This window comes from Syngnathoides biaculeatus, chromosome 21 (assembly GCF_019802595.1).
Source record: "Syngnathoides biaculeatus isolate LvHL_M chromosome 21, ASM1980259v1, whole genome shotgun sequence".
NCBI lineage: Eukaryota > Metazoa > Chordata > Actinopteri > Syngnathiformes > Syngnathidae > Syngnathoides > Syngnathoides biaculeatus.
Genome location: NC_084660.1, coordinates 3,060,655 through 3,088,105, shown reverse-complemented (window position 1 = coordinate 3,088,105; position 27,451 = coordinate 3,060,655). Strand labels below are relative to the sequence as shown.

The following is a 27,451-nucleotide window of genomic DNA, read 5'->3' as shown; positions in this document are numbered from 1 at the left end:
GCAGTTTTTCTTCTGTTTGAAAAATGCTTTTGCACACTTTTTTTTTTTTTTTTTTACACCAAAAAAAAACAAAAATCTCTGGATGATAATGGTAATATATAAATATTAGTAAATGCATTTTCTGACCAATAAAGTGAAATTGGGATTTCCTACAGCGGGCTTCGGTGACAATTGGTTGGGCGTCACTGCTATCATTTTTTCTTTTATTCTGAAAACATTATTCCAAATGACATTAGTGTTCTGTCGTGTAAATGAAACTGTTGGGGCGAGAGGGGCACGCCCCCCACAAAAAATAATAATAATAATAATAATAAAACTCCAGTGCCCTGTAAATCACATCCACACGAGCTTGCTCAACTCTGTCTCCTCGGTCAAGTTTGAGTCATTCGCTTGCGCAAAACCGGCAGCCTCTTCCCTCCCAAGAGGCGGAAGAACCACAGGATTCTGACACAGCCCGTCAACGAGGACCACACGTGACGTCACTGCAACATTTGGCCAAACAGCCGAGTTGTCAATTCTAATCGCTTTCATGGTAGGTCCACAAGTCCTATTTTCTCATTATCGTAATTGTAAGTCATGAGCTGTCGATTGCAGCGGGCCAAGTAAAATGAGAATCCAGTTCCTTACCTGTGCATTTTCTGTACAAATAAATGTATTTGTGTTAGTTTTATGTTAAATTGCGCGTGAGGATGAGTAGCTTTGACCAGATGCATGTGTCTTAGGTTCTATTAGTCTGTCAGAGCCAGTATATAGGTACCGTACTTGTAGCCAGAGACATTCTGTAACTTTTCACGCGTTGCTTTCTGTATATACTGTACGTTAGGAATTCCACGGGGATATCGTTTGTCGTTTTCTCAATAAGATTTCATTGCATTCCTGCGGCTCAGAAAATGGATTTCATTTAATTCTGGTCAGCTATCTGTTCAGATGTTTTTTTTTTTTTTTGACCAAAAGGGGAGGACTGCTGCTGTGCAAACCCACCCTGCCATCGGCAACGATGACGTAAACGGAGCCAGACTTTGTCCCACCGGTCCGTGACTTGCGGCTGGTCCATCCGCCGAGAGGAAGCACAAGCCGCCTGCCGTGGACTACCTCCAAAGGTACTCGAGCTCGGAACTCAACCGTGCATCTCAGCCGACCCCAAAGAAAAACACTGCTTTAAATCATTTATTTTGTTTGTTATGCAAAAGTAACACTTATTCAAGTGAAGGACTGTCGCACAGTGCAAAAACCACTTGACATGTTGTGGACCACATCAGTAATGACATCCTCAACCAATCATTCCTTGAAGCATACAATCTTCATCATTCAGCAGTCACGCCGCTCTGGATGAGCAAATTCAAAGGTTTGGCCCCCTCTGGAGGAATTCCACCGGTGCTCTTGCTCCGCCCCCCTGCTGATTGGCCGGGGGGCTGATTGTCTCGTCTTGTGTATTGCTTTTATTATCTTCACAGCAGTTGTCGGGGATGTACGCTACAACAGCAGCTCACTGGCTTAACATTAGCACCGAAGAGAGGGGAAGACGCCTTTTGCATTCTCGGACCTGCGACCCTGAGATTGGCGTTGCCGTGACAACGTTGTAGTGCGTGTGCATGAGTTAGTGCTCGTTGGGCATGTGTCGGATGGTGTGGAAGATCCAGTCCATCTTGGTGCTCCAGCCTCCGTGGTGAGCGTCGTTCATCTGTTTGCTGAAGTACTCCAGCGCCTCCTGCTGGCTTTTCTCTGCCCGTGCGAGCCCCCAACCCCGCCCGCCCCACACCACCCCCCAAAAACTCATCAATAGATGCCTTGATGGGAAGCTGTTTGACCATTTACTCTCTGTCCTTCATATCCAGCTCAAGATCGTTGTACTTGTACACAGACTCACTCGTAGCACAATGTTAGCATACGAGTGGGACCACTAAATTTGACCAGTGAGGCAAATATTGCACTGCTTATCACCTGTGCACTACTAGTACGACAAGTGAAGCACAAGATCTTCACTCCTGGAATTTTACGTTGCTGGATTGGTCAGCGAGTGTCCATTTTTGCATCAGTATTAATGTAGTTGTCCTACTCGGACAAAGTTGTCTAGCGAGGAAAAATAAGAGTCTGGTAGAACAGGGGCCTTAAGGTGGAGATGAAGGATATCGAATAGGCGTTTTGCCATGTGTCTTTACTGTTTCTCATTGTGTGGGTGCGGGTGCGGGCGTTACCCAGTGCCAGGGTTTTCCTCAAGTAGGCGATGTCGTCAAAGCTCTGCAGTTCAGGCATACCGCATCCAAGTAGCAGCGAGAACAAGTTGATGAAGAGGCTGGCGTGCTGGCGGATAGCCAGATAGGCCTTGTAGCACATTTCCTGAAACCTGGCGGTGAGGCCCGCGGGTAAGAAGCTTCAACGGAGGCAGGCGGACGCAAATAGAAAAAAGAAGGCCAAAACACCTGTCAAATTCCTTTGTCTTGGTGGACTCCTGGATGCCTTTGCTGATGACAATCAGGAAGTCCTGCGTGAGGACGAAAGGGACGCGCTCCCGTTTGTAGCCGAACTTTTTCTTCTTGTGATCCAGGAAGTGACCGAAGTCGATGTGGAAGAGCTGCGAGAGAGCCGTTGGTTCAGAGTCGGGACGGCTCAAGGGGGACGGCGGGAGGGCTCACCTGTCCGTTCTCCTTCACCATGATGTTGGAATTGTGGCGGTCGCCGATTCCCAGAATGAACGTGGCCACGCAGTAGCCGGCACACGATCTGGTGAACAAGTCAATGGCGCGATCATACCTGAAAGAGAGCTCAGGTTTATATGATGTCGCCATAGCCCGCATAACTTGCAGATCACCTACCACCGTCCTGCAATATGAGAAAAATCTCGTGGAACTTATCTACTGTGGGTGCGGAAACTAACTTTGGCCAACACACAGACTGACAGAAGGACAAATACTGACGCCTCTCCGCGGTTCTTGTCTTTAATCCAATGGTGCAGAGTGTTGGAATTGAACTGCAGGGCCCCCTTGAGGCCTCCTTTGCACTGAATCTGCATGATGGTGAAACTGCTCTTCACCACCTCGATGAGACCAACGCAGTCGCCGATGGACAGGCATCCATAGGGCAGCATGCTGCGATCGACACACACAAAGACTGAGTCCAGCGTCACGGGGCCAGCCATTTTCGGCGATTTCTCACCGCAGGTCCAGGCCTTGGTTCTGCCAGATGTTCTCCATGATTTTGATGATCTGCAGTGTCAGCATGTCCTGCCGTAAGTCTGCCATGGGAAAGCACAAGGCGGTCATATGGGCACCACGTCACCAACAAACCCGTGGAAAATGTTTACCGTCGCCGTTTTTGAAGATGATCTCGTTGTTGGTGAAGAGCAGCTCCGACATGATGTCGGGGTTCTCCCAGTTCAACCACAGCGGACGCTTTGCCGACGACATGATCCGGCACTCCTCCAACCTGCCCACACAGGTCAATTTTTTTATAGAATCACAGGTGGGAGCAAGTCATCAAGTCTCAATTGTTAACCTTCAAGTTTCAAGCAAGTCCCACCTTACTGTGGTAAAAATCAAGGAAATTAAGTCAAGTCACCACAAAATTTCAAGCGAGTCAGTTTGAACGCCCTGAAAAGATTTGACGGGTTAAAAAAAAAAAATCAATTTCGAGAACCAGTGTGTGGATCGGGGCTTCCGGCTGGCATGGCCCATTGAGCGTCCAAAAAATGCCACACTACCTTGGAAAGCAAACACAGGCAAGTCATGTTCAAGTCTTGGTTGCGCCAAATTGAAGTGGAGTCTTTCATATTTTAGGCAGGCAAATCCCAAATCGTCAAGATGGCAATTTCAATCTGAATTGAGTCAAATGCTCCACTCCTGCACAGCATAACAAAGCAGCGCCATTGATGGGATGTCACCTGAGGTGTCCGAGCTGGTGGACGGGGTTCAGAGGAGAGACAAATCCCTGCAGAGCTTCCATGTAATCTGGACGGGACATGTGCTCAACCAGGAACTTCATCTGAGTCTAACAACCAGTCACAGCGTGGGATTATTTGAACAAGTCAGACCGAGCCTTCAGGTGCAACTCATACTTTGCTTTCTTACTTTCTGGGTCTCGTCTTTCTTTTCCTGTTTGAGTGTATCTGTGAGGTTCACCAGTTTGTCCATGGCCTCCACCTGGACACAAACATGCATACACCCTGTGGATCGACCAATCAAGGACCAAATGGCGCCGAAAGTCCTCACCTGTCGGTTCAGGTGTTTAAGGTACATGCCGCAGGCTCTGCAGAACGCCTCCAGCAAGAGGCCAAAGCGACGTGACACTGTCTTGTTGTGCATCTCGGACCTGCTGACAACAAAATGTATTGGTTTCGCGTGTTGGTCTCACAAGTCACCCCCTTTTGCTCCGTTGCCCACTTGAGATGCCAGAAAAAGAAGTGTCCAATCCTCTGATTGGTCAAGGCTTTCTTGATCAGGAAACGGGCCAACGGGTTGTCCAGGTACATCTCGTACTTCAGCACCTGGAAGGACAGTAAAAGGAGACTTATGCTTGTGCCCCACGGACAGCGTCTTACCTCTCCCCGAGTCTGAGCACTGAACCTGTACGAGCTGCAGCAGGTACTGAGACAGCTTGTCATCCGTCAGACTTTGGACCAGGCAGCGCAGTGCAAACTCTCTCACCATGGGGTCAGGGAAGTTACAGTCCAGCAATTCCAGAGCCGACTCCGACTCCATCAGAGGCCACTCCTTCAACAGGCAGTACATCTGGTGGATGGGGTTGGGAAGACATACAATCAATCAGTTCAAGAGAAAATTGGAGCGGTGGGGCTGTTGAATCAGAGTGAAGTTCCCAGTTATCCATGACTGTAATGGTCTCATTAGAATACATCAGAAGTGAGTCCAGTCTGTCTGTCAAAAGGTGCAAGTGTGAAGCTGACTCCTTGCACGTTTGTGAGAGGAAGGAAGCGCTCTACCCTTTGAGACCGCCGTTCGAGGCCACATCCTTTTAAGTGTTTTCTTCATTTTTCCACCTTTATTTGTCAAACGGACTTTGGCTTGATATTTACGAGACTTAGGGCTGATACACAAAGTACATGATTCTGATGTAACGGAGTATCATTGTGTGATTTATGACTCACTTAATCCATGTAATGACTTAACTTGCCCGAAATGTAGTGGGGAATGGGTTCCGTTTGACTTGGTTAACACTTGAAGGTTAAAACTCGAGTCGTGCAAGCTCTATGTGTGCCTGACTTCCACGTCCCAACTTTGGAACTTGATTGGACATCTACCTGAGATACTTCATCTCTGGAATTCCACTTGACGGAAAGAAGCAGCTTGGGAAGGGACTCTGGAATATTGACACAGTAATGTCTGCAAAAGACCAATACGCACACATTCTGATAAAAAATACCAAGATGAGTCCCTTGGTTGCATGCGTGGAAAGTCCAGTCCTTACCTGTGTCTCCACAGGAAGTCCTTCTCTTGTTCCGAAAGTTCATAGAGAGGATCTTTGGAGCAGAGACTTCGAAGCTGCTCTGCGTCTGATGCTGAAACACTGCTGTCACATGCCAAACGACTGCTCTACAACGCAGTGAGACAGGGTCTCTCTGTATGTCTGATTGTCTGTCTGTCCTTCGGCCAGGCCATGTTTGTGTGTGTGCGTGTGTGTGTGTGTCTGTTACCAGGCCATGTGTGTAGTTGAAGCCGAGCTCTCTACTGATGATCCAGTTGGCGTGTTCTTCAATTTGCTGCTCGTCTGGAAACACAACTGGCTGGTTGAACCAGGAGAACTCAAGTTCGACACAGGGAGACTCCTAGAGATAAAAGAAAGAAAGAAAGAAACAATTAGCTAATCTTGGACCCAAGGCCAAGTAGAAAAAAAACCCGGATGGTGTACCTTGTTAGGATTAGAACCGGCCACACCGATGGGGTTCAGCAGGTCCTCGAGCCCGTGAGGTACGGGCCATAAACTGAGCGCCACTTTCCCTGACACCAGAATGTCCTTATAGTCAAAGAGGTTCACGTTTCCCCAGGCCAATGGACAGTGTTCCTGATGGACAAATGGACAGAAACATTAATTGGCAGAGTTCTCTGTTCTCCAATCACCCCCCACCCACCCCACCCCCCGCCCTCGCCCCCTTTTTCCTACCTCCTTGGCTCCTTTCCTTCCCTTCACAGAGCAGATAGACAGGCAGAGTCGGGCTGAGCGAGGCAGGTCTGCCAGGTAGATGTCGTAGGTCAACCATTCGTTCCACCTATGTGTTATGAAGGGGTGGCAAAAGTGCTCAAACGTTACTTAAGTAGAACTACAGATCTTTGTGAAAAAGAGTAGAAGCAGTGTTTCAACTCCTGTACTTAAGATACACACGAAAAAAATGAAAGTGTCACAAGTCAATGATCATTGTGACTTACCTCGGGTTGGAGCAGGGGACTCTTTGTGTGTTGACATTGTCACATAGTGGCTCTCCTCCATGATAAATCCCAGTTCTTACGTAGATCTACACACATCGTTAGGCAAGAGTCAAACGAAGATGCCCCGTCTTGAGAGACAGGCAGACGGACCTTATCAATGTCTCGGATGTTAACGTTGACATAGGTGGCGCAGAGCAGTCGGACCCTCAGTCGGGTGTTGAAGGCCCAAAGCGAGCGCGGTGGAGAGCCGTCGGACCCTCCCGGACAGGGAGACGGTTGCGGAGTTCGGCGACTGAAACCCAAGGCAAAGTCACCGACCCGACTCCTGACTGGTTCTCTGTATGAGCGGCAGCCTTACCTGTATGAAGGAGTGATGAAGCTTGAGGCGGGAAGCTGACAGTAAAGACTGTCCTTGGAGACCAGCATGAGGTGAGGAAGACGTCCTACGATGATACAGGAGCGGATGTACTGTGGGCAGACGGAAGTCACAGATGAGAGTGTTTGTTTTTGACCCTACGACAACATGGACCTTAAGGTAATGTCGGAAAAATGCTCAAATGGCTTTCCGTCCGTGAAAGCTGTTACCTTGTACTGACTGAGTGGATACTTTTCCAACAGGTACTCGTCACATCCACACACCTGAGGAGATATGCTTGTGAGTCTGATGGCCACAGTGAGAGTTGAGTTTCCAGCTTTACCTTGAGGATGTACTGGCCCTGGTACTCCTGTACACAGAGGCGGAGCTGCTGAGGGGAAAGGTGCATGGATCTGCTCTTCTTCCTGATGGACTCTGCTATTAGCTGTTCAGGAAGGCTGTCGTGGCTAACCTGCACACGCCGAGAAAAATGTATCTTGTAGTTGAGTAACTAAGGTACAAAACAGCGTACAGTATGATGTGTTTGAATTCTTTACATATTGTTCTTGTCTCTAACATGTCCCCCAGTGGGGGTCACTTTATCGAGTTACCTTCAGCGTGTATTTCTGTTTGGAGTTGGTCGGTGACACGATCACCCAGATGGTTACAATCAGTCTTCCTGTGGACAGACACAATGAAAGCATGTCAGTTCTTGTCCTTTCCTTGATGGATGCAGGGGTGGTCAAAGTTGCTTCACGTCCCTAAAACATTCTCCACGCGCCTTCACATCTGAAGTGTCTTACAAACACCCCGATAAGTCTCCTCATTTCCTCACAAGTTCCAATCAGTGTCTTCATGTCCCTACAAATTGCCTGATATTGCTACAGGTCCTTTCATGTCCCTTCAAGAGCTTCATGTCTCTAAAAGCCCCCTCAAATCTCATGTTCATATCTGTTGAAGTCTATCCATAGCTCTACAATTCTCCTAATCTCCTTACAAGTCTCTCAGTGTCCATAAAATTGCATGTCAAGTAAGGTTTCATTCAAATGGTTCAGTTTTGCAGGTGGGAGTGATGGAAGCTAGCCGTGTCTTGTACCTTTGTCCAGCTTGCTGTAGATGTGCTGTGGGAGTTGGGAGCTGGACTCCACATTTGGGGGATAAACATAGAGTGCTTGGCTGTGGGCGCCTCCCCCCTCCCGCTCCTCCATGGCCTCCCTGCACACACCCAGTATGGCTCGGCGAAAATCCTGAACCTCCGGGTCCTTCATCATCTCAAATTCACACACTGGCATCCCGATGGCAAATCCTGCACGGAAACAGTGTGTTGTGGCCCAGGAATTCCAATCAGGGACCCGGCACTTTGCGGCACTTAACCCCCAGCCCCACCTCACGCAGCTTACCGATCTCTCGGTTTAGGATCTTCTCTTCGCGATTTCCCAGCGGTTCGATCACTTTCAGGATGGGGTGGAACAGGCGTAGGTCGCACAGTCTCCTCGTCTCGTCGTAAAATTCTTCCCTCTCCGCTTCCTGGGTCACACCCACAAAGATGTAGCTGGACTCCTCCTTGAGTCAGACAGAGAGCAGAGGGTCTTCACGTCCCAAAAAGTCTTCTCACGTCCCCACAGTTCTCCCCATGTGCCCTCAAGTCCCAAAAAGTCTTCTCATGTCCCCGCAAGTCTGGACAATTTTCTTCCTGTCAGTACCGTCATGTTCTTTCAAGTCCAGACAAATCTGTTCATGTCCCACAAGTCAGGTGATTTTTCTCAAAGTGTCTTCATATCATGCATGTTCCTAGAGGTCTCTCAATGTCCCTATAAGTCTTCATGTCCCCAACACTAATGTCTATCCAGTAGACATTTAGACCCTTATTACTGCAGATGGCTGTACCTGCAGCAGGTGGTAGAGCGGATACTTCTTGGCCTCGGCGAAGAGCTGCTGCTTGATACTGATGAGAGGAGTTTCTCGAAGACACTCCAGACTCACCATCATCCCTGCGCACACCGCAACGCGGACGTTCGAAATGGCCTCGCAGTGCGCAAAACAAGGAAACAAGCGGCTACCGTTGGGAAGGCAGCAGTCCACTAAGATGCACGGGGGCATCAGGTGGAGGCCCCATAGTTCCCCTGAAGACGGCCGGGGTGCCATGGCGACCACCTCACCTCCGCGGCACCTGGTGACAGACAGACAGGTGGATGTGGAAATGTCTGTAACATTTGTTCATCATATTGCCTGCTTCAAATCTATTCGTGTTCCTACAGGTCTCACGAGTTCTTCTTGGCACTGGTCAGGTCGCTTGGTGACAGACAAGTGGATATGTCTTCATTTTGGTGCCCTCGTCAAGCATCTTCAAATGTTTTCATGACCTCCCAATGTCCCCATACATCTACACAGGGTCCTACCAGATCTCGTCATCTCTCTACAAGTCTCGTACATCTTGTGAAGTCCTTCAAAAGCTTACGAGTCTCTTTCTGTCCCTAAAAATACCTTCAATTTCTTTTATCTTGATCTTCAAGTCTCTTATTGTCCTGATAAGTCCGTCAGATCTTCTCAAGGCCTTGAAAATCACTAAAGTACTCTTCGTGTCCCTCTAATTCTCATCATGTCCCTAAAAGTTCCCCACAAGTCTCCTAATTCTGCTGGCGACCACTCCATGGCAACTGCATCACCACGTCTGTGGCCTTTGTTCCTCCGCTTGTCCTTTTCAAGCCTCATCATGTCCCTAAAAATCCCTACAGGACTCTTTTCACGTCTCTACAAGTCTACGTCCCTCCAAGTCTCTACGAGTCCTCCGGGTCCCCTGATGACATTTGTGTTGCCGTGGCAACTGCCTCACCACCGACAGACTGTCGGACGTGCTAATGTTTGTCGGCCTTTTGTTCCTCTTCGGGGAACCTTTTTTTTTTTTTTTTGACACACTTTGCCGTCTTTTCTCTGAAATCTCCGTTGTGTGTCGTCATATTTTTTGTATATTTTCTGTGGGGCGGTCAGACAAAGGCCCAAAAAGTAGGACACACGCGCGCGCACACTTACACACACCTTTCCTGTTGCGCTCTGCGGAAGAGGATCTGTCATGAACATGATTTAGATCGACTTGGAATACCTTGACATAGCTTGATAGAAATGAACCAACAACCTTCTTGTCTCCTCCTCATGACTTCAGGCTATGATATGGTTGCCATGACAACAGGAAAGTGTCGCATCAGGCTACGATGACCCCTTTGTTCAGGATGGTCTGGATGGATGTGCCTGTGTGTGTGTCACCTGAGCTTGTTCCCAGTCTGGCGGCTTGTCTTCCCTCAGAGCATCTTTGGACCGACCCGATGCGTGCGTCTTTGTCCCCCGTTTGAGCGTCAGGGTCCTAATCGTGCGTCACGGCGGCGAGCGGCCGTTGCGTCCCCCCCGCACCGAAGGGCAAGCGTCCACATCCAGCCCAGGCGTCCGTCAGTCTGTCTGTGCGTGTTTGCCGCGGAGGGCGGCGCGCGGAGGAAGCGGCTTCTCGCCGGCAGCGGCAGAACAATGTGCTGGGGGAAGGAGGTGTGCGTGGGGTGTTCCGGGGGAGGGGGGCTTATCTTGCCAGCTTCCCCTCTTAAAGGGCCAGCATCCTCCTCCAAAGACTGTCACGGGGGAAATGGACGGGTCTCACGCCGGGACGCCATTTTGTTGTTGGTTTTGGAGAGGAGATTTTGGTACTCTCGAGTATTAGACACCGAGTAATATTTACAACAAATTCTGCCCCCACCTCCCCCCAGAAAAAAAAAACTGTTCTGAAGAGAAACTGTGATCCAATATTGCTGGGCTCCACTTGAGGGTCAGAGTGAGGCCTCCATCCGTCTCCGTCGGTGACATCTTTGAAGAAGCAGAGAATCAGTGATGTCACATCAGCTGTTAATGTGCAGTAGTTGTCAACAAAGAGAACCCAGTCGAAAGATTTTGGGAGGAGGGACGTGACACGATGTGACAATCAGGATGCAGACTTTCGCTGGGTCTTGTTGATCTTCGTGGTTATAAAAAGCATAAATCCGGAATTAGAAGCTTTCATTTCTTCACTTATTGTGTGTGCGTGTTGCGATAAAGAGAGCTTTTGTTTTTTGTACAATTTATTTTAAGCTCCCTTCGTCCCGCACTGAAGCTCAAACAGCGACACGGCCAATCGAAGATCAAATCAACCGCCGTTATTATTTGACGGGCCACACGGTGGCTTGTTTCTTGCTTGGGGCTCGTCCCAGCGGCCGTAGATATGAATGTGAACGTTTGTTTGTCAGAATGTACACTTGTGAACCCTTTATTGCGCCAAGACATATCTTATCTTGGAAAAACTTCACAGCACACCACTAAAAAAAAAGCAGGTACGCAGGTCCATTACACACTTTCTGCCATCAAATAGAAGAACGTTTATTTGTTCTGTCTTCATATGTATGGGCGATAATTTCTTGTGTCACAGCAGAAGATCTCTCGTGGCACAATAATGTGCCACAACATTGGGTTAGACCGTGTGTCAAGCAGGGGATCATAGTGGTTGGTTTTGGCTTTATTTTTTTTGGTTTACGCTGTTAGGCACTTTTATGCAATTTGTGTACATTTATGAGCTCCACATAAAAAACAAGATTGATGTTAGTTTGACATAAATGTGAAAGTTGCTGTGGATGTCGCAACCCTCACCATCCCCCCTGCAGTGGGCCACCGTCCCGTTGGCCCATTGGCGAGGGAGGACTCGGGTTTGAGTGCGTGCGAGTGCGCAGGATGCGGTTTTCGGCCTCTAACAGCTGGTTCTTCTCTTGTAGCTCCCTGATTTGGTCCCTCAGAAGCTCCACCTCTTCACGTACGGCCAGCATCAGGTGAGTCTTCACCAGGTCCTGAGTCAGTTGGGAGCAGAAATCCGGAATTTCTTCACGTTCCTTAAAGTCCTTTACAAGCCTCTTCACGTTCAAACAAGTTCTGACAAGTCTCTTCATGTCCCCGCAAGTCGAGGCGTTACACCTTCTGGCAAGTCTGTCCTAACCAGTCTGTATGTCCCCGAAATGTGACGATCCAACAAGTTCTGACAAGTTTCATCAGTCACTACAAGCTGATTTGATGTTCTTACAAATCAATATCACTAAAAACCTCTTAATCAAGTCTCTCGATATCGTGGGTAGGTGAACCGCGCCATGGTGGTGGAACACTGTAGCCCATAAACTACGTATGTCCATGATGAATGTTATCTTTTGACCCTAACTACTCACCATAGCCTCTTGGATCTTGTTGTCGATGGCAACCACGCTGGTGACAGCCCCCCCCCCCCAAAAAAAAAAAAAAGCAAAAAGATTTGATCATAAAATTGTTGCCTCTTCTCCATAGCCGTGAAACGCTACCTGATGTCCGGTGGCAGGCTAAAGGTGGCGCTCCGGTCCAGGCCAAACGCCGCCCGAGCGGGGATGGCAGTCAAAGTGGGAGGAGGCGAGCTGGGTTGAGAGCGAGAAAGCCTGAGGACAGACTGACACAGAGAGAACGACAACAATTTGTGAAATATTTTGGGTGCGCTGTCGCATCTGTGACTCTGCCATATCAAGTCTCATCAAATCTAAGTCCTTCCATGTCTCAGCAAGTCCTGTCATGTCTCGACAAGTCTCTTCACCCCCCCCCCCTGCAAGTCTCCTTCTTTCTCAAAGTCTTGTCCCTCCAAAATCTCTTCATGCCCCTACAAGACTCTTAACACCTTCAAAGTCCCTACAAATGTCTTCTTGTCGCAAAACTCTCCACAAGTCTCAAGTCACTTCATGTCCCTCCAAGTCCTGACAAATCCCATGTCCCTTAAAGTCTCATGTCTGTACGAGTCCTGACAATCTCTTGCGTGTCCCATTTCTGTCAAAGTCTCTTCACATTACTCTCGTGCTGACAAGTCTCGTGTCCATAGAAGAAATAGTAGAAATGTTTGTCTCTTCAAATCCCTAAAATTTCTGACAAATTTTTCAGTCTCACGTCTCAACAACTCTAGAAAACTCTTTGAGTCCCTACAACTGTCTTCGTGTTGCTATTTCATCTTTTCATGTCCCTAAAACTCTCAAGCGTTTCTTCCCGTCCCTGAACATCCCTCGGAGTTCTTTCACATCCCTAAATATCATATCCGTCTGGATAACTTTCTCCAGGTCTCTCCCTGCCTTTATAAGTCACGTCTTATACAGTAAGTACCTACAAGTCTGTAACCGTTCCACCAAATCCCGTCAAGTCTCTTAATGTCCCCACTTGTCTTGAAAAATTGCTTCATGTCCCCGTTGCTGATTCTTGGTTCCTACCTCCCCCCGGGCACTGACGGCCAGGTGGAATGGAGGATGCGGAGAAGGCACAAGTTGGTCCACCGTTTCCCCGCTTCCGATTGGCTGAGGTGGTCCTCGAATTGACTCCAGAGACTCCAGCGATTGGGCGTGTCTCATGCTGTCCGTGACACGCTTTAGCCGCAGCCCTTCCGTAAAGTCTGTGCACATCCAGCGGCCACGCCCGTACGCGTCGCCATTACCGCGGGCGCCCGTGCCGCCACCTGCCAACCGCACCAGTCGGAACCTGGAGGAAGCGCCTGACCCCTGCCTCACGGCATCGTGGGATATATGTCTCCTCTTCGGGGAGGGCGTGGTGGGCTGGGAGGAGCTGCCACGGGGACTACGGGAGGCGGCCGTCGGTTCGGCGACTGTCAGGATCACACCGGGAGCTGATTGGCCGGCCCACGTTTGCCTGAAGTCGGACGTCACGCTGGTAATTTGGAAGCCGCTCCGCTTTTTTTCACAGCTCATCCCCAAGCGTACGCTCCTTGAACACACACACAATCATTCTTTAAAATTACAAGATGAAAGGCCTAAGTAAAAGGGGGCTTGGGGAGGGGAGGAAAATAGCGTTTTGTTTATAAGAACATAATGATTGTTCCCTGCGATTGGCCAGCGACCCTTCCAGGGTGCACCCCGCCTCTCGCTCCCAAGTCAGCTGGGATAGGCTCCATCTTAACCTCTGACCCCGATGAGTGCGTGTGCAATGGATGCTTCGGAATCAGCCGGAACTGCTGGTTTGACCTGAGCCATTGCCAAGTCTAATTCACTTAACATATTTGCTCACCCTGTGAATTTTCTTAAGATATAGTAAATCGTTTTTTTTTGTTTTTTTTTTTTTGGGGGGGGGGGGCAAATTTGAGAACAGCTTCTTCCTGCCATACTGGTAATGTTGTGATGTGGCACTTAATATAGATATTTTTTAGTTTTGTCTCACCTGCTTTTTCTGCGTCTCGGGAGTTGTTGTCCAACTTCCTGTTCCTCTCCACTTTTCTTCTTCGCTCTTCCGAGTCGGCTGCGGCTCCAGCGGCGTGCGTTAATACGCGTGCGTCAAGAGGTTTCTCCGGTGTCTTCGAAGGGCCAAAACAAAACATGTTAGAATCAAAACATTTCCTGGCGCTTCCGCAACGAGTCGCAATTGTTTTGTCCCGCTCCACTTTAGCGACAATGTGGTTTTATGGCATTTTCGCTGCGCGTGACGTCAGCGTAGTCTCGTGGAAGACTCCTCCAGCTCCGCCTCCTTCCTGAGGTGACGTCACAATGGAGTGATTTTTTTTTTTTTTTTTTAATGGGCAGGGCAGACCCACTCAGTGCGCATGCGCGTTTCCGCGACTCCTTTTCTCCAGTCTCTAAAGTTTGTTTTTGAAATGCCGTAATAATTGTCCAGATGTATTTTCTTAACAGATGTTTTGTGTCTGAAGCAAGGTTACCCCTAGTTAACATTGCTTGCATTTATTTGTCGTAATTAATAACTGTATTGTCAGTATTTATGGTTGTTTGTCTCTTTGTGCCATGTGATTTGCGGGCAACCAGTTTAAGGTGTACCTCCCCCCCGCCCTCCCTCCTGCCCAGAAACATGGCGGGGATACCCTCCAGCGCTCCCACGACCCTTGTGAGGATATGCTGCTCAAATAATGGCGTGATGGATAATTCAGCTGGTTGTTAAGCTTTCTGCCAAGGGCCACATTTGATATTGATTTTTATTATTAATCTAAAAAAAATGTACACTTTTTTTAATTTGATTTACAGTGACAAGAAATGATAAATGACTGAAAAAGTTTCCAAAAAAATTGCAATCAATACAGTACTGTATTTGACATCGTGTACATTTTTGGTGGGCGGAGGTTAAGGAATGCTTTGCCCAACACTTGTACGGAGCAATCATGATGTAAATTATGCGTTTGTGCGTGACATTTTTATTGGATAGAGAGGTCAGGTGAAGGTCAGATGCTGGTGCTCCTGCAGACCGTATTCGTGTTTGTGCCGCTCAAACAGTTCGCCCAGTTGTTCCAGGTAAACTTGATGAAGAGCGTCGATGTCCTCGCCGCTCGGGTCGGGACTGGTCGGGACCCGGATGGGCTTCCCAACTGCAGACAGACACGCCGCTGAGCGGTGCGGAGAAACGGACGCAGACCTCGGGCGAGGGTCGTGCCTCGATGGATCGTACCAACTGTGAGTATCGCCTTCCTGTGCGGCAACAGACCGAAGCTGTACTGGAAGACTCCTCTGCCGTTGATCAAGGGCAGCGCTATTCCCATAATGCTTTGCAGCCGCTCCTGTCACAGAACAACAGACCTTAACGTCCCTGCGCGACTCGTCGGGATCCTAAAAAGTCCCGCAAATCACGTTGCATGCGGTGCAATGGCAACTAGAGGGACCTGGAGCGTCCTCAGAGGAGATCCGCTTGGGTTCCGAATCTGATCGAAGAGCTCGTTTTCTCCAAATGAAAAGACGGGGACCAGGTGAGCTCTGCGGCACATGTGCACACACAAATGCAAAAACAAAAAAACAAGCTCATCCATGTGCTCGCGCGAACTCGCCGAGCTCCCCGACGCACTCGCTGAAGTCACACACCCGTGCCTCAGCGCCACTTTGATGAAGCCCTTCCTTTTCCGCAGCTGTTAAAAGAAGAGACTTGATTGACGTGGACAATCATTTGTTCGTTCGCGTTTCGGGTGCCTCCGCGCCCATAAATCACGTCCTGCCAAGTCTGTTGTCCGTGTCCCCGCCAGTCTCCGCATAGCGCGAAAAGTCTCTCGATGTCCCGAGAAGTCATCACGCTCTTCGTGTCCCCACGAGACTTCATCTCACTCCAAGTTCCTACAAGTCTCTTAATTTGTCCTGCTTCTAAACAGTCCAAAAGTGTCCCGACGTCCCTCAAGAACATTTGTGTTGGACGTCCATACCTGCAGCGTCAAAGCTCCCGGGCGAGCATCCAGCGCTTCTGGAGCTGCGCCCACCGCAATAACGGCAACGTTTCCTCCTTGGGGACGACTCAGCAGGTAGGAGAGACTGGACTTGGAGCTCGACACCAGACCTGAGAGAGACGGAGGTTCCACATTGTTCTGCCGGTATGAACTTCAAACCGGTCAGAACAAAAACTGTAGGCACATCAAGCAATCAGGAGGCGGCAGCCTCTGGTCGCAGCTTCACGTCCCCACAAGTTCTTCACGAGAGTACAAGTCTCTTCACCGCAAGAAGACGAGTGTGTACCTCCACACATGATATAATCTCTGAAGATGGGCACTCGGAACCAAAAGGGCAACATGAGGAGGTGGGACTTGAGTCCAGGGAAAAGACCGGAGAACCCCGTGGACTCTGTGCAGAAGTTACAGAACGCCCCGGTGGCCAGCACACCTGCCGAGTCAGACGGGCGGGCGAGTAAGACGGGCGAGTCGGACCCGGACAGGCGGACAAATTGGTGCGTGTCTCACCGTGTGGATGAAATCCAAATATGTAGTTCTTGCCGGGGTCCAGGTCGACCGTTTTCACCAGCTGATGATAGACGAGACTCGTCAAGTCCACGTCGCGAGACGCTCACGACTTGTTCGGGCGAGTAAGGACACCTTGATGGGAAAGTAGTCACGAAAATGTTCCCACACGCTCCAGCGCCGGATCCACGGACACCGGCGACCTCCGCGGTTGGGCGTGTCCCGGTCCAGCCACAGCCAGCCGGCGTAGAGAAATGCCAGCGTCCACCAGGAGGAGAAAGACAAGAGGATGAAGGTGGCGAGACAGCATTGGGCTGAGGAACACGTGGAAGACAAAGCAGTCTCATCACTGATCACGATTTGACACAGTTGGTGAAGACAGATAATGAAGTTTTCCTTGATTCACTCGGATTTTCTGCCAATATACTGCATTGTCGTTGAAGACCTCTCGCGAGGTGACATTTTGGCAGGTTCCCTTTTACCTAAACCCAGGAAGGAGAAGATCCACTGCAGCACGGCGGCGGTTTGCAGTCTTCGCCTCAGCGGGACGCTGAGCGGGGCAAAGCGGATCTTCATGGGGGAGGGAGTCGCGCCGACGTCTGGCGAGTCTGGCTCACCAAAAACTTTTGCGCCGCCAAACTTGGAAACACGCTTTGTCGCTCCCGGCGGTGCGCATGCGCGGTGGTCGTGGGCGGAACGCCGACGGCCAATCACATTTCTCAGTGGAGCGCGATTGGTGTAAATATTGGGAACGCCTCCTGGGATTCATTCATGTAGCATTTCAGACGAATTTGAATTGTTTTATTCTTAATGTAGTCGATCTTTGCAAAAATTGCATTTTACGTGGAGTGCCTCTTCTGCCTGATGATTGTATAATAACGCTTCAAAACAAAGCTTTCATCTGCAGTTTGCCTTCTGACCAGCAGGTAGCGAGCGAGGTGGTGGTGCTCACTAGTTGACCCACGCGCAAGCCAAAGACAGCGGCGAAGAAGAAGGAATGAGAGTTGGGAGAGGGGAGGAGGGGGGGGGGGTCAGGTGGCTGGACTGCAGTTTGCCGGTTCGTATGTTTCCCCGTTTTAAGCAAATTCTCGTTGGTGCGGTCGGTGGGGGTGACACTGAATGGATGCTTTTTTTTTTTTTTTTTGCGTTTGGATGTGCGTTAGATCCAAATATGCTAACGTGCCAAATGAGAAATGTGCGCGTAAGATTGGGACCTGATAGGGACTCGCCCACTCGTCCTTTACGAACTTGGAAGAACGAAAGTGCCCGATGTGGACCAGATCTTGTCTGATAAGCAGACTACTGAATGTCTCGGGCAGATTTACACTGTCAGCAGCAGACCACTGGTCAAGAAGCCGCTCCAGGAGACAGAAACACCCAAATCCATATTCTGGATGCTGACAAGCATTTTTTTTTTTTGTCCTACTGTACAATAAACCCTCGCTCGGGGACGGAATCTTGACACAAATTGTGACGATTCGCAAGTAATGACCCACCCCCTGACCTGAGTTTTTTTTTTTCTCTCCCTCAGTTCCAAACTATCGTCCCAAAATCTATTAAAATGTACATACAATATGAATGCCGACATTCAAAATGCAACATGCTGAAGGACGAGCCAATGCATTGGATTTGCAATGGGAGAACCGTGATCGAGTGAGGGAGCGCTGCAAATCACTTGGAGCAGTTCACATTATGTAACAACATGAGCACATAACGTAGCATGTGTAAAACATCGTGTCATGGCGTCCCAAACGTATTGACGATGCTCAATGAGTGTTAATGTGTTTTTGTTTTTGTTTCCTGTTTCCCTGCAACAATCACGTCGCTTTAGGCGCACGCGCAGAGCGTGTGGTGCGTGACGTCAGGCGGGGAGGTGCGCAGCCAGTGACGCCATCGCATCCCTTCCACTCGCGTTTCGTCCCGGTCCGTGTCCGTCATCGCGCAGCATCTTCCTCGCCATCGCCATCTTCATCATCGGCTCGAGCCAGGCCTTCATCCTCCACCTCCTCTTCATCATGTCCGGCGGCAAGCAGGAGGCCCCCAAGGGCTCGGGCGAGTGGCGAGAGTTCTTCTGGAACCCGCGCACGCACGAACTGCTCGGTCGAACCGCGGCCAGCTGGGGTGAGTCACGCGCACGCGCACACCAAACAGCGTGCCCCCCCCCCCCCCAAAAAAAAAAGTGACCGCTTGGCTTACATAGGATTCGTTTTTTAATCGGTGTTTCTTGTACGTGCGTCTTTGGATGTTCAAAGTTTATTTCCAAGGAAGGAGAACTGACACCAGCTGCCCCCTGCTGGCTCTCACGTTACATTATTTATGTGTTCATTTATTTATTTAGTTCTCATTCAAGACACACACACAGCGCATAAGGACATTCAGTCTTTGCGTAACCCCCGATGACGTCACACATCCCGGCATGCACCAATGCAGCGGCGCGTTGGCCTTGGTGGAAGCTGAAGGACAGATGAACAAGCGCAAGTCACAGCGGTGGCTGTACGTCGGGATTATTCCCCGGTGGGCTGTAATCTGTTCAAACATTTTCCATAGCGCCGAGGACCAGTGCTGCAAAATCGCGATGCACGCTAAATGCCGCGTGGCTGTCCAAATATTCATGACCTGTTTACGGATTTTCCATTTACAGTTTGCCCTATAAAATATGTGATGCTCAGGGCTTGCACAAACAACATGGCTGACAACATTGAGGATCTTGTTTATAAAAACAGTCTTTATTCAGTGACGTCGATAACGCTTCAAGAAACGGTGATTTAAAAAGAGGGTAAAAAAAAACAGACTAGAGTAGACTGTACACAGACTGGGTTCACAGTATCCTGTTAAAGCTTGAAGTGTTCAATATGAAAAGGAGAAGACTTGTACACCTCACACCTGGACCCGGTCCAGTACTGCCGAGCAAGATCATTGCGATGATTGATGCAATCCTGTTAGTCCAAACGTGTTAATCCTCGCCAGACGGAAGCACTTTAAACGAATTGAGGTGTGCGCCAGCTCTGCGAGTCTGGACCCACGTGGGCGCTCACGCGTCTCCTTTTGAAGACCCCCCTTGCGGGGTTCACAATTAGTGCTGCCAGAGCTGACTGGAAGAGAGGCATCAAAGTGGTCAAGGAACATTGACGAGTGCGTCACGGAAAATAACTCAAAAAAAAAAAAAAAAAAAGATGTGGGAGGGACTACAAGGCAAGGCTGCCGGCCCAGATGGAGTGGCGGGGAAGTTACTGAAAGGCAATGTGCTGATCAGATGACAATTGTTTTTACAAAAATCTCCCAACAGCTCGCTCCCGGTAACAATCAACCTGTCTGAAATCGCCAACAACCACCCCCGTCCCCAAAAAGCCAGTCATAGACGGTCTGAATGATTGCAGGCCTGTTGCACTCACGCCTGTGATCGTGAAGTGCTTTGAGAGGCTCGCTGCACGCCACACGAGGGGCTCAGGCCCTCCCTCACTCGACCCCCACTGAGGATGCGATTGCAATAGGTCCCCACATTGCACTGAGCCACCGAGAACGCCAAGGGAACTCCGTTAGGATGCTTTTCATAGACTTGAGCTCAGCCTTTAATACTTTTGGTCGACAAACTCTCCCTCCTTGGACGATCTCCTTCCATCTGTTGCCGGATGAAAGACTTTCTCACAAACCGGCCACAGTCTGTCAGAGTTGGCCCGCACATCTTCCGCAATCACCCTCAGCACCGGGTCCCCTCGGGGTTGTGTGCTGAGCCGTCTCCTGCACTCTCCGTCCGCTCCGTCATCAGGTTTGCTGATTATACCACTGTGATCGGACTCTTCTCTAAAGGATATGAGTCTGCCTTCAGGGCTGAGAATGCAAATCTGCCAAAGTGGCGTTCAGAAATCTTGCAGAAGTGCGACGTGGACCCGGTCCCGCTGTTCATCAATGGGGAGTGCGCGGAGAGGGTCGACTCCTTCAGATTTCTGGGAGTCGACGTCACGGAAAAACTCGCCTGGACTGCGGATACCGTAGAGGTGGTGAAAAAGGCCCAGCAGCGACTCCACTTCCTGAGAGTGCTCAGGAAAAGAGCAACTCGGAAGCCAAGATGCTGCTGGCTTTCTACAGAACCACCGTGGAGAGCATCCTCACAAACTGCACCGCAGCAGCGGAGGGGAAAGCCCAGAAGATTACTGGCTGGCTCCCTTGAGGACATTGCCGACTCCCGCTCCCATATGAGACCTACTAACATCGTTCGGGACTCTCGCCATCCTGGTCACCGCCTATTGAACCCGCTGCCCTCGGGAAACGTGGACGAGCAGACTCAAAGGCACCTTTTCCCGAGAACCGTTTGTATCGAACTGTTTCAAGCACCTTGCGGTGAAGCGCTCGTTGTGTCGTTCTGCGCGCGGTCATATCATGGCAATAAAGGCTTTTGATTGATTTTTGAAAATGCAGGGGCCGGAAAGTACAGGAGGTCGTTCCATGTTGCTATTTTGTGATGAGAGGATTTTAGGACTACAGTTGACGGCTTAAAAGTGTCAATAAGTGACAAAACAACACGCGTGCCAGCCTCCCCTCCGTTGATTCTGAACTGGGTCATCGGCTGGGGGTAGGGCTCAGCAACACAAGAGGATTATAGACATTGAAATCCTTGACGGGGGAGGGGAGAGTCATCTCCTGGCCCCAAATAATGCGTGTCACCTACCACTCCCCCAGGTCTGATCCTGCTTTTCTACCTGGTCTTCTACCTGTTTCTGGCCGGGATGTTCACACTCACCATGTACATCATGCTGCTGACCCTGGACGACTACCAACCCACCTGGCAGGACCGCCTGGCGACCCCAGGTGGGAAAAGAGATGCGGACGGGCGGAATGACGATTGGCCTGTGATTGGATGAAACCGTGTTGTCGCCGTCTTTCAGGGATGATGATTCGTCCGAGGGGCAACCAACTGGAGCTTTCCTATTCTCTGTCTGAGACGCAAAGTTGGGAAGGCCTCGTGCAAAATCTCGACTCGTTTTTGTCCCGTAAGAAGCCACTTCATTGATTTTGGGTCACGATCCCAGCGTGCACAGGTGTGGGATGGGACTTGACTTGATTTGCTTGGTTTTGGGCCCAAATACTTTGGACTTGTAACTTGAAGGTTACAGTTTAAGGCTTACTGATGAAATGCGCATGTGTTGCATGGTCCTCGCGGGTATATAAATACAATGCGAGTGCAATTTCCAAATGGATTTCAGGCTACAAATGGATTTTTTTTTCTGCCTGTCGACAGCATACAACGACAACCAGCAGGTTCAGATGAATGACAACTGCTCTCCAGACCAATACTTCATCCAAGAGGACAGCGGCGAGGTCAGAGCGTCTGTCTCCCGCCCGCCCGGCTGTCCGTCTCTTTCCGCCTCAACGGTCTCTCTTTTCGTCCTTCCGTCTGCAGGTTCGGAATAATCCAAAGCGCTCCTGCCAGTTCAATCGGTCAATGCTGGAGGATTGCTCGGGGTTTCCCGATCGTTTCTATGGTTACAGCCGAGGACAGCCCTGTGTGCTGATCAAACTCAACCGGGTATGTTGCAACCATGTGACACACTTTTAGTTTCCCTCGCCTGCAGTCCCGTTCAGTATTTGGCCATCGTTTCCTTGATGTACTGCCACACGCGAGCCACCAGGGGGTGCTAGATCCGTGGCCTCCTACTCTGTCCTTGTCTCCGTGAGTAGCCTCTCCCAGTTGACCCTGGACTGGTCGCCAGATCATCACTGGGCGCAAATAAACAAGCGAGCGTTCACACTCTCATTTACAATTATGAACAATTTAGAATGTTGCATTAACCTGTGGGAACGAGCCCAGAGGAGATGCAAAGTCCAAACTCAATTGAATCCCGAACCTCACAAGACTTAACCACTTTGATCGCTGCACTGCCTTGAAGGAGAAACATTCTGCTTTTTTTTTTTTCCTCTCACCACAATAACTGGAAACCCTTTTTTTTTTATTGACGTTTTGCAACTGCCAGTGAGTTTCAAACCTATCTCAACACGCCCGTCTGTCTACCCGTAGGTGATCGGGATGTTGCCAGGGAAGGACGGACAGTCGCCTTTCGTCACCTGCGCCGCCAAAGTAGGCCCGTCACGTCTGTCCGTCCGCGCTTCTGTCAGTCTCTTTGTGTACATGCCGTGTCTCGTTCCTTTCTCCCTCAGTCGCACAAAGTCGGAGAAGACGAGTGGGTAAGACCAAGAGAACGTTGCCGCCGAGCTCGCTAGGCACACGGTCGCTCGTAGCAAAGAAAAAGCAGCCGGTAGCCGCGGCAAAAGCGCCCGATATGTTTCGCGGAGTGTACCCCACTTGCCGATCCGATCGAAAGGCCATTTATTCCCCCTCTGTCTGTGGTGTTTGTGTGTACAGAGGGAGGACGGCGATAAGATGGGACCTCTGGCTTATTTTCCCGCCAATGGAACCTTCAACCTCATGTATTACCCTTATTATGGCAAGAGAGCTCAGGTGACACAAATCTACATGTCGTTCCACCTTCTTGCGTAGAAGCTAGTGAGCAAACAAGGTCTTCTCCGCGGGCGTCGACATTATCAGAAGCGGTTCTTTTAATGCATCGACGACCTGATTTCCAACGTTGAATTTGTTCCATGAAATTGTATCGATGGCTTCCCGGCATTTCGCGGTGTTTTGCACTTGAATTCTTTTGGGGGGGGGGGGGGGGGTTTGTTTCAAACGTTCACGTTATGCTTCTTGCGCGTGTCTCAGGTGAACTACACTCAGCCGCTGGTGGCCGTCAAGTTCCTGAACGCGTCTCTCAACACCGACATCGACGTCGAGTGCAAAATCACCTCCAACACGCTCGCCCCCGGCAGCGAGCGGGACAAATTTGCCGGCCGCGTCTCCTTCAAGCTACGAATCGACGACAAGTAGATTGCGCGAACACGCCAGGCCGCAGTCGTGACTTTGACCGCTCCCAGGTCCGACGCCCCCCCCCCCCCTCCCCCTCCCCCAACACACGCAAACTCGCTCACCAAACACAGCCCCCTTGCAGTTTGACGTCGGAACACGAGAATCTCGGTCTACCTTACCTAACCTCACTCAAACCCTTTATTTATCTATTTATGTATTTCTTTTATTCACTCACTGTCACCACATTACGCAACTTTGCCTGGCATTTCTATCGTTTATTTCAATGATTCACAGGCAGGGGTTCTCACACCCTCATGCACAATCTGTAGCTTGAGGATCTGCTAAATTATTAGCAAATATATGTATGTATATTTAATTTTTAAAAAGGGGATACCTCGATATGGGGAAAAGGTGCATCAATAAGGTCAATTTAAACCAATTCGTCCTCTCTACCTTTATTCTGTCAATTAAAAGCTTCAATTACATCATGTTTATGATCAAATAAATCATGCATCTTTGCATGAATAAAGGAACAATTTTCTTTTTTTGAAATAAAGGTCTTTTCTGAAATAAAAGGTGTAATATTGCGAGGAGAAAGTTGCCTATGACTTTGTTCCGCCGTTAAATCTTAAAGATTGCTGCATTTTTTTTTCTTGAAAAATGATGACTTGAATCCCACACAATCATGACTTTTTCTCTCAAAACACGAATGAACGATTGTGATGCTACAAAACGGAATTTGTTGGCAGCCGGAGCCTCTCAGGTGTCACAATGGTATTTTGTTTTCTTAACAAATAATTACTGCAATTCGTTGTTGACATCACGCAGTTGACCTTTTTTTTTTTTTTTTTTTGTAAGTGTTTTTAACTGAAATTTGTGTTCTTTCCCCAAAAGTGTGCTCCCTTTTCATCACTTTAGTTCGCGTGCAGCCAATTCGGATGTATGATGTCATGTGACTTCGGTTGTCGTGTCTGAACGTCATTAAAACATTGACTTGGTCTCATCTCCTATCGGACTATCCGTGTCACTTTTTTAGTGTTATGTAGACAGTTTTTTGAGATGACCGCGTCACACCGTAACGTTGACAAATTTATCAATGGCTATAAAGTCGCTTTTTTTTTTTTTTGCACTGAAATTAAATCGTGCTCCTCCTTTACCAGCTGCCGTAGTTTTACTCTCGCGCATGCGCGGTTGCCGAACGTGTGCCGGAAACGGAAGAGTGACGCAAGGAAGGTAATCAGTAGGGGGAATTAAAAGTTCCAAAAGCGACTACAATAGAACGCAGATAAAGTCCCGGGAAGCTGCCCGGTGTCGAACAGAGAAGGAATAGACCCGTTGGAGAGGTAAGACTCGGCTGAGACGGAGAATTAAACGAAGAAAAGCACCTTAAAATGAGCTGCTAGCAGCTAGCATAGCGTGAGCGACACAGGTGGATTAATTGGCCGGAGGAGATTCAAACGGAACGACCAATTAATCCACCTGCGTGACGACCGAGATGTGAGTGTTTTTGTCAAATCATATTTGATATGATGCCAACTGAACCGTTTGGTTAACCTCGATTTTTAAAGGAACGAATTCGACAGATGACACTTTTTGTTCTGGCAGGCCTCACAGAAATGCGTGCTGGTCAACCCTTCACAGTATAGTCAAGATGGTAATACTTGATACAATTTGCATTCTTGGGGGTGGGGAGAAGTCATTTAACATCAAGCGACGAGGACGACAAAGATGATATTAAACGCAAATTCTTATTGTATTGGTTGTGGAGTGGTTGGAGAGGAAATGATTGCCGAGCCAGTGCTCTTCGTTTTTGAATCACTCGCATCTCTCACATAGGGCAAATGACATCAAGAACATAAGAGCGACGCTGCTTTCTGTGCGTTTCCAGTCCAAATGAAGAGATGGAAGAGATGAGATGTAGTCCTGACAGCAACCAAGTCTCCAACAACAGCAATTGTTCCAAGGTGAAGTCAGTGCCGCGTCATGCCCGGAGTTGTTGGCTCCGTCTCCGCGTGTGTGTGTGTCACGTGTTTGGGTGCAGGCGGTGAGTCCGGCCGCGGGGGAACATCCTCTCCAGTACAACTACACTTTCTGGTACAGTCGTAGGACACCGAGCCGTCCCACAAGCTCGCTGAGTTACGAACAGAACATTCGACAGATTGGCACTGTTGCATCGGTACGCCGGCACGGAGAAACTCATTTCCCTGGCTTTTCCGGTGTTTAAAAAGTTTCTGGGTGCAGGTGGAGCAGTTCTGGAAGTTCTACAGTCATCTGGTCCGTCCAGGAGAGCTGAGTGGACACAGCGACTTCCACTTATTCAAGGAGGGCATCAAACCTATGTGGGAGGTGAAAGACGCTCACCTGCAGACCTTGACCCAACAGCCAGGTCATGGAGCTGATTGTAATTTGTCGGGGTCCTCGTCCTGTTCTCAGGACGAGTGCAACCGCAGTGGGGGCAAGTGGATCATCCGGCTGCGGAAGGGGCTCGCGAGCCGATTTTGGGAGAACGTCATTCTCGCCATGGTGGGGGAACAGTTCATGGTGGGCGAGGAAATCTGCGGCGCTGTCGTATCCGTACGCTTCCAGGTATGGCAGCGCTATTGCTAATGTTCCGCTCATTTTTGTTTTAAAGTTGGGGGAAACTTCCATAAGAACAAGGAATTGACAAAATTGAAGTTTGGCTCTAAATGGGGCAACTTAAATGTTCCCCGGGACAAATACAGCATTATGCAAATTTAAAATGAGCCCATTTCATGTCTTAACTTAGATTTGCTCCAATTTACCTGTTTTTTTAAGTTATAGCTTTCAAATTGTTTGCTTTGTGTTAGAATTAAACTTCATATACGCCACCCACCCTCTGAAGTGGGTGGGGGGGGGGGGGGAATATAGAGCATATATTACCATAATGTCATGGCCTCACATCCCGGAAAGTGGAGGCGCAATCCCTCGCGCTTTTTCAGCTGTATGCCGACGGCCTGCAGAACAGTCAAAGAAAAATGCAATGAACACGTGCGCAAGAGCTGCTGTCGACCGCAGCTCAACGCCAGACGTGCTGACGTCACCCGACCGGCCGAACACTAACCTCACTTAAAGGCGCATATTGTACTCTTTTTTCCACACAGAGACTACAATATATACAGTAGCTTCTGTATGTATGTTTGCGTGTGTCAGGAGGACATCCTTTCAATCTGGAACAGGACGTCCGGCGATCATATCACAACGTCCAGAATCAGGGAGACTTTAAGACGGGTTCTCAACCTTCCCCCCAACACCATCATGGAGTACAAGACCCACAATGACAGCCTCAGGTATGGAAGCAACCAAATGCAATGGAATGCCTCAATGTCACTCGACACGTGTCCAGTGAGATTGAAAGCAGCTCCTTCTCCGTGAGGATAAGCGGCTCAAAAATGGATGGACGGATTGGGTTCGAGCTTCTTGGGAAATAGAATGTTATTGATAGCTTTCTTGGGGTGACCGAAATTAATATCAGAACGGTTTGTTTTCATTTTCCAGTTAAGTCTGATTTAATCAGAAGGAAATCATTCACAGTTTTATGGATCAAGGGGGGAAAAGTTCAGAGTAGTCCGTTGCGCAGCCAAATGAATAAAAACTACTTTTCAGCGGCTGTGCGTGCTTGGTAGCACAGATTTTGTGCGAGCAGGTCCAATCGATGATTCTTGTCATCCCAAACAGCAATTAATGGCATGTTTTGCATTACGTGCTGTTTATTGTTCCCGCCGCAGTAGTAATATTTCTGAAACCACGATAGAACTTTTACCATCCCGTCACCAACTCGACACCCTCTTGAAGTCATTTTTAAGGCAGAGTCCGAAACCTACAAATTCATATCAGGCTGTATTTGTGTTCTTTTTTTTTTTTTTTTTTTTTTTTAGGGACAACTCGAGCTTCAGAAATACGAAAATTTCCCGATGACGGTTGTGGCCGCCGGCGTTCCCGTCCGCTCGCAGAACGGAATTACACGTTGCAGCAGACGACGAGCGTGTGTTTGCGTGTCCGCGTGAAGCGATTAAACCCAGCTCAAGTCATTTCACAGTTTGTCCCCTTCTCTCTTTCTGGTTTCCCCCTTTCACTTTTTGAATGTAAGTGAGAAGAGCACTTATGGTCCGCTTTTCCAGACC

General features: G+C 49.2%; 4 protein-coding genes across 15 annotated transcripts; 2 read left to right on the top strand and 2 right to left on the bottom strand.

Moving 5' to 3' along the window:
* Window positions 1-1,159: 1,159 nt before the first annotated feature.
* On the bottom strand, window positions 1,160-14,551 carry zgc:158659 (uncharacterized protein LOC791141 homolog). 5 transcript variants are annotated; one of them, XM_061809147.1, is made up of 33 exons: window positions 13,960-14,551; window positions 13,002-13,509; window positions 12,081-12,202; window positions 11,952-11,988; window positions 9,991-10,575; window positions 8,986-9,890; window positions 8,790-8,899; window positions 8,617-8,720; window positions 8,130-8,292; window positions 7,826-8,035; window positions 7,341-7,408; window positions 7,073-7,201; window positions 6,960-7,013; window positions 6,733-6,842; window positions 6,525-6,666; window positions 6,375-6,460; window positions 6,112-6,217; window positions 5,860-6,012; window positions 5,645-5,776; window positions 5,419-5,569; window positions 5,252-5,310; window positions 4,560-4,724; window positions 4,377-4,480; window positions 4,206-4,305; window positions 4,065-4,136; window positions 3,878-3,984; window positions 3,302-3,423; window positions 3,154-3,232; window positions 2,916-3,086; window positions 2,634-2,751; window positions 2,421-2,572; window positions 2,196-2,344; window positions 1,160-1,722 (listed from the first exon to the last, which is right to left on the bottom strand). In XM_061809147.1, the coding sequence occupies exons 7-33, from the start codon at window positions 8,872-8,874 to the stop codon at window positions 1,598-1,600; spliced, it is 3,216 nt and encodes a 1,071-aa protein (XP_061665131.1). In that variant the 5' UTR covers window positions 8,875-8,899; window positions 8,986-9,890; window positions 9,991-10,575; window positions 11,952-11,988; window positions 12,081-12,202; window positions 13,002-13,509; window positions 13,960-14,551; the 3' UTR covers window positions 1,160-1,597. The 5 variants fall into 5 exon arrangements, with proteins under 5 accessions (XP_061665131.1, XP_061665130.1, XP_061665132.1 ...); XM_061809146.1 differs by lacking the exon at window positions 8,986-9,890; XM_061809148.1 differs by lacking the exon at window positions 8,986-9,890 and having other exon boundaries at window positions 5,252-5,333; window positions 5,419-5,543.
* Window positions 14,552-14,704: 153 nt separating this feature from the next.
* mogat3a (monoacylglycerol O-acyltransferase 3a) lies at window positions 14,705-17,150 on the bottom strand. 2 transcript variants are annotated; one of them, XM_061809161.1, is made up of 9 exons: window positions 16,936-17,149; window positions 16,589-16,767; window positions 16,457-16,517; window positions 16,236-16,379; window positions 15,929-16,059; window positions 15,597-15,640; window positions 15,401-15,491; window positions 15,190-15,298; window positions 14,705-15,109 (listed from the first exon to the last, which is right to left on the bottom strand). In XM_061809161.1, exons 1-9 carry the CDS (start codon window positions 17,027-17,029, stop codon window positions 14,955-14,957), a joined length of 1,008 nt encoding a protein of 335 aa, XP_061665145.1. In that variant the 5' UTR covers window positions 17,030-17,149; the 3' UTR covers window positions 14,705-14,954. The 2 variants fall into 2 exon arrangements, with proteins under 2 accessions (XP_061665145.1, XP_061665146.1); XM_061809162.1 differs by lacking the exon at window positions 15,597-15,640 and having other exon boundaries at window positions 16,936-17,150.
* An 89-nt stretch (window positions 17,151-17,239) lies between these two features.
* atp1b2a (ATPase Na+/K+ transporting subunit beta 2a) lies at window positions 17,240-23,957 on the top strand. 4 transcript variants are annotated; one of them, XM_061809165.1, is made up of 11 exons: window positions 17,240-17,510; window positions 17,985-18,106; window positions 18,285-18,574; window positions 21,131-21,259; window positions 21,337-21,441; window positions 21,690-21,769; window positions 21,852-21,977; window positions 22,467-22,526; window positions 22,607-22,633; window positions 22,812-22,907; window positions 23,166-23,957. In XM_061809165.1, the coding sequence occupies exons 3-11, from the start codon at window positions 18,469-18,471 to the stop codon at window positions 23,328-23,330; spliced, it is 894 nt and encodes a 297-aa protein (XP_061665149.1). In that variant the 5' UTR covers window positions 17,240-17,510; window positions 17,985-18,106; window positions 18,285-18,468; the 3' UTR covers window positions 23,331-23,957. The 4 variants fall into 4 exon arrangements, with proteins under 4 accessions (XP_061665149.1, XP_061665150.1, XP_061665147.1 ...); XM_061809166.1 differs by having other exon boundaries at window positions 17,985-18,147; XM_061809163.1 differs by lacking the exon at window positions 17,985-18,106.
* A 516-nt stretch (window positions 23,958-24,473) lies between these two features.
* On the top strand, window positions 24,474-27,363 carry eif4e2rs1 (eukaryotic translation initiation factor 4E family member 2 related sequence 1). 4 transcript variants are annotated; one of them, XM_061809171.1, is made up of 8 exons: window positions 24,475-24,652; window positions 24,915-24,963; window positions 25,146-25,273; window positions 25,351-25,485; window positions 25,551-25,655; window positions 25,743-25,895; window positions 26,481-26,617; window positions 27,206-27,363. In XM_061809171.1, exons 3-8 carry the CDS (start codon window positions 25,211-25,213, stop codon window positions 27,243-27,245), a joined length of 633 nt encoding a protein of 210 aa, XP_061665155.1. In that variant the 5' UTR covers window positions 24,475-24,652; window positions 24,915-24,963; window positions 25,146-25,210; the 3' UTR covers window positions 27,246-27,363. The 4 variants fall into 4 exon arrangements, with proteins under 4 accessions (XP_061665157.1, XP_061665155.1, XP_061665154.1 ...); XM_061809172.1 differs by lacking the exon at window positions 24,475-24,652 and adding an exon at window positions 24,744-24,806; XM_061809173.1 differs by lacking the exon at window positions 24,915-24,963 and having other exon boundaries at window positions 24,474-24,652; window positions 25,198-25,273.
* Window positions 27,364-27,451: the final 88 nt, after the last annotated feature.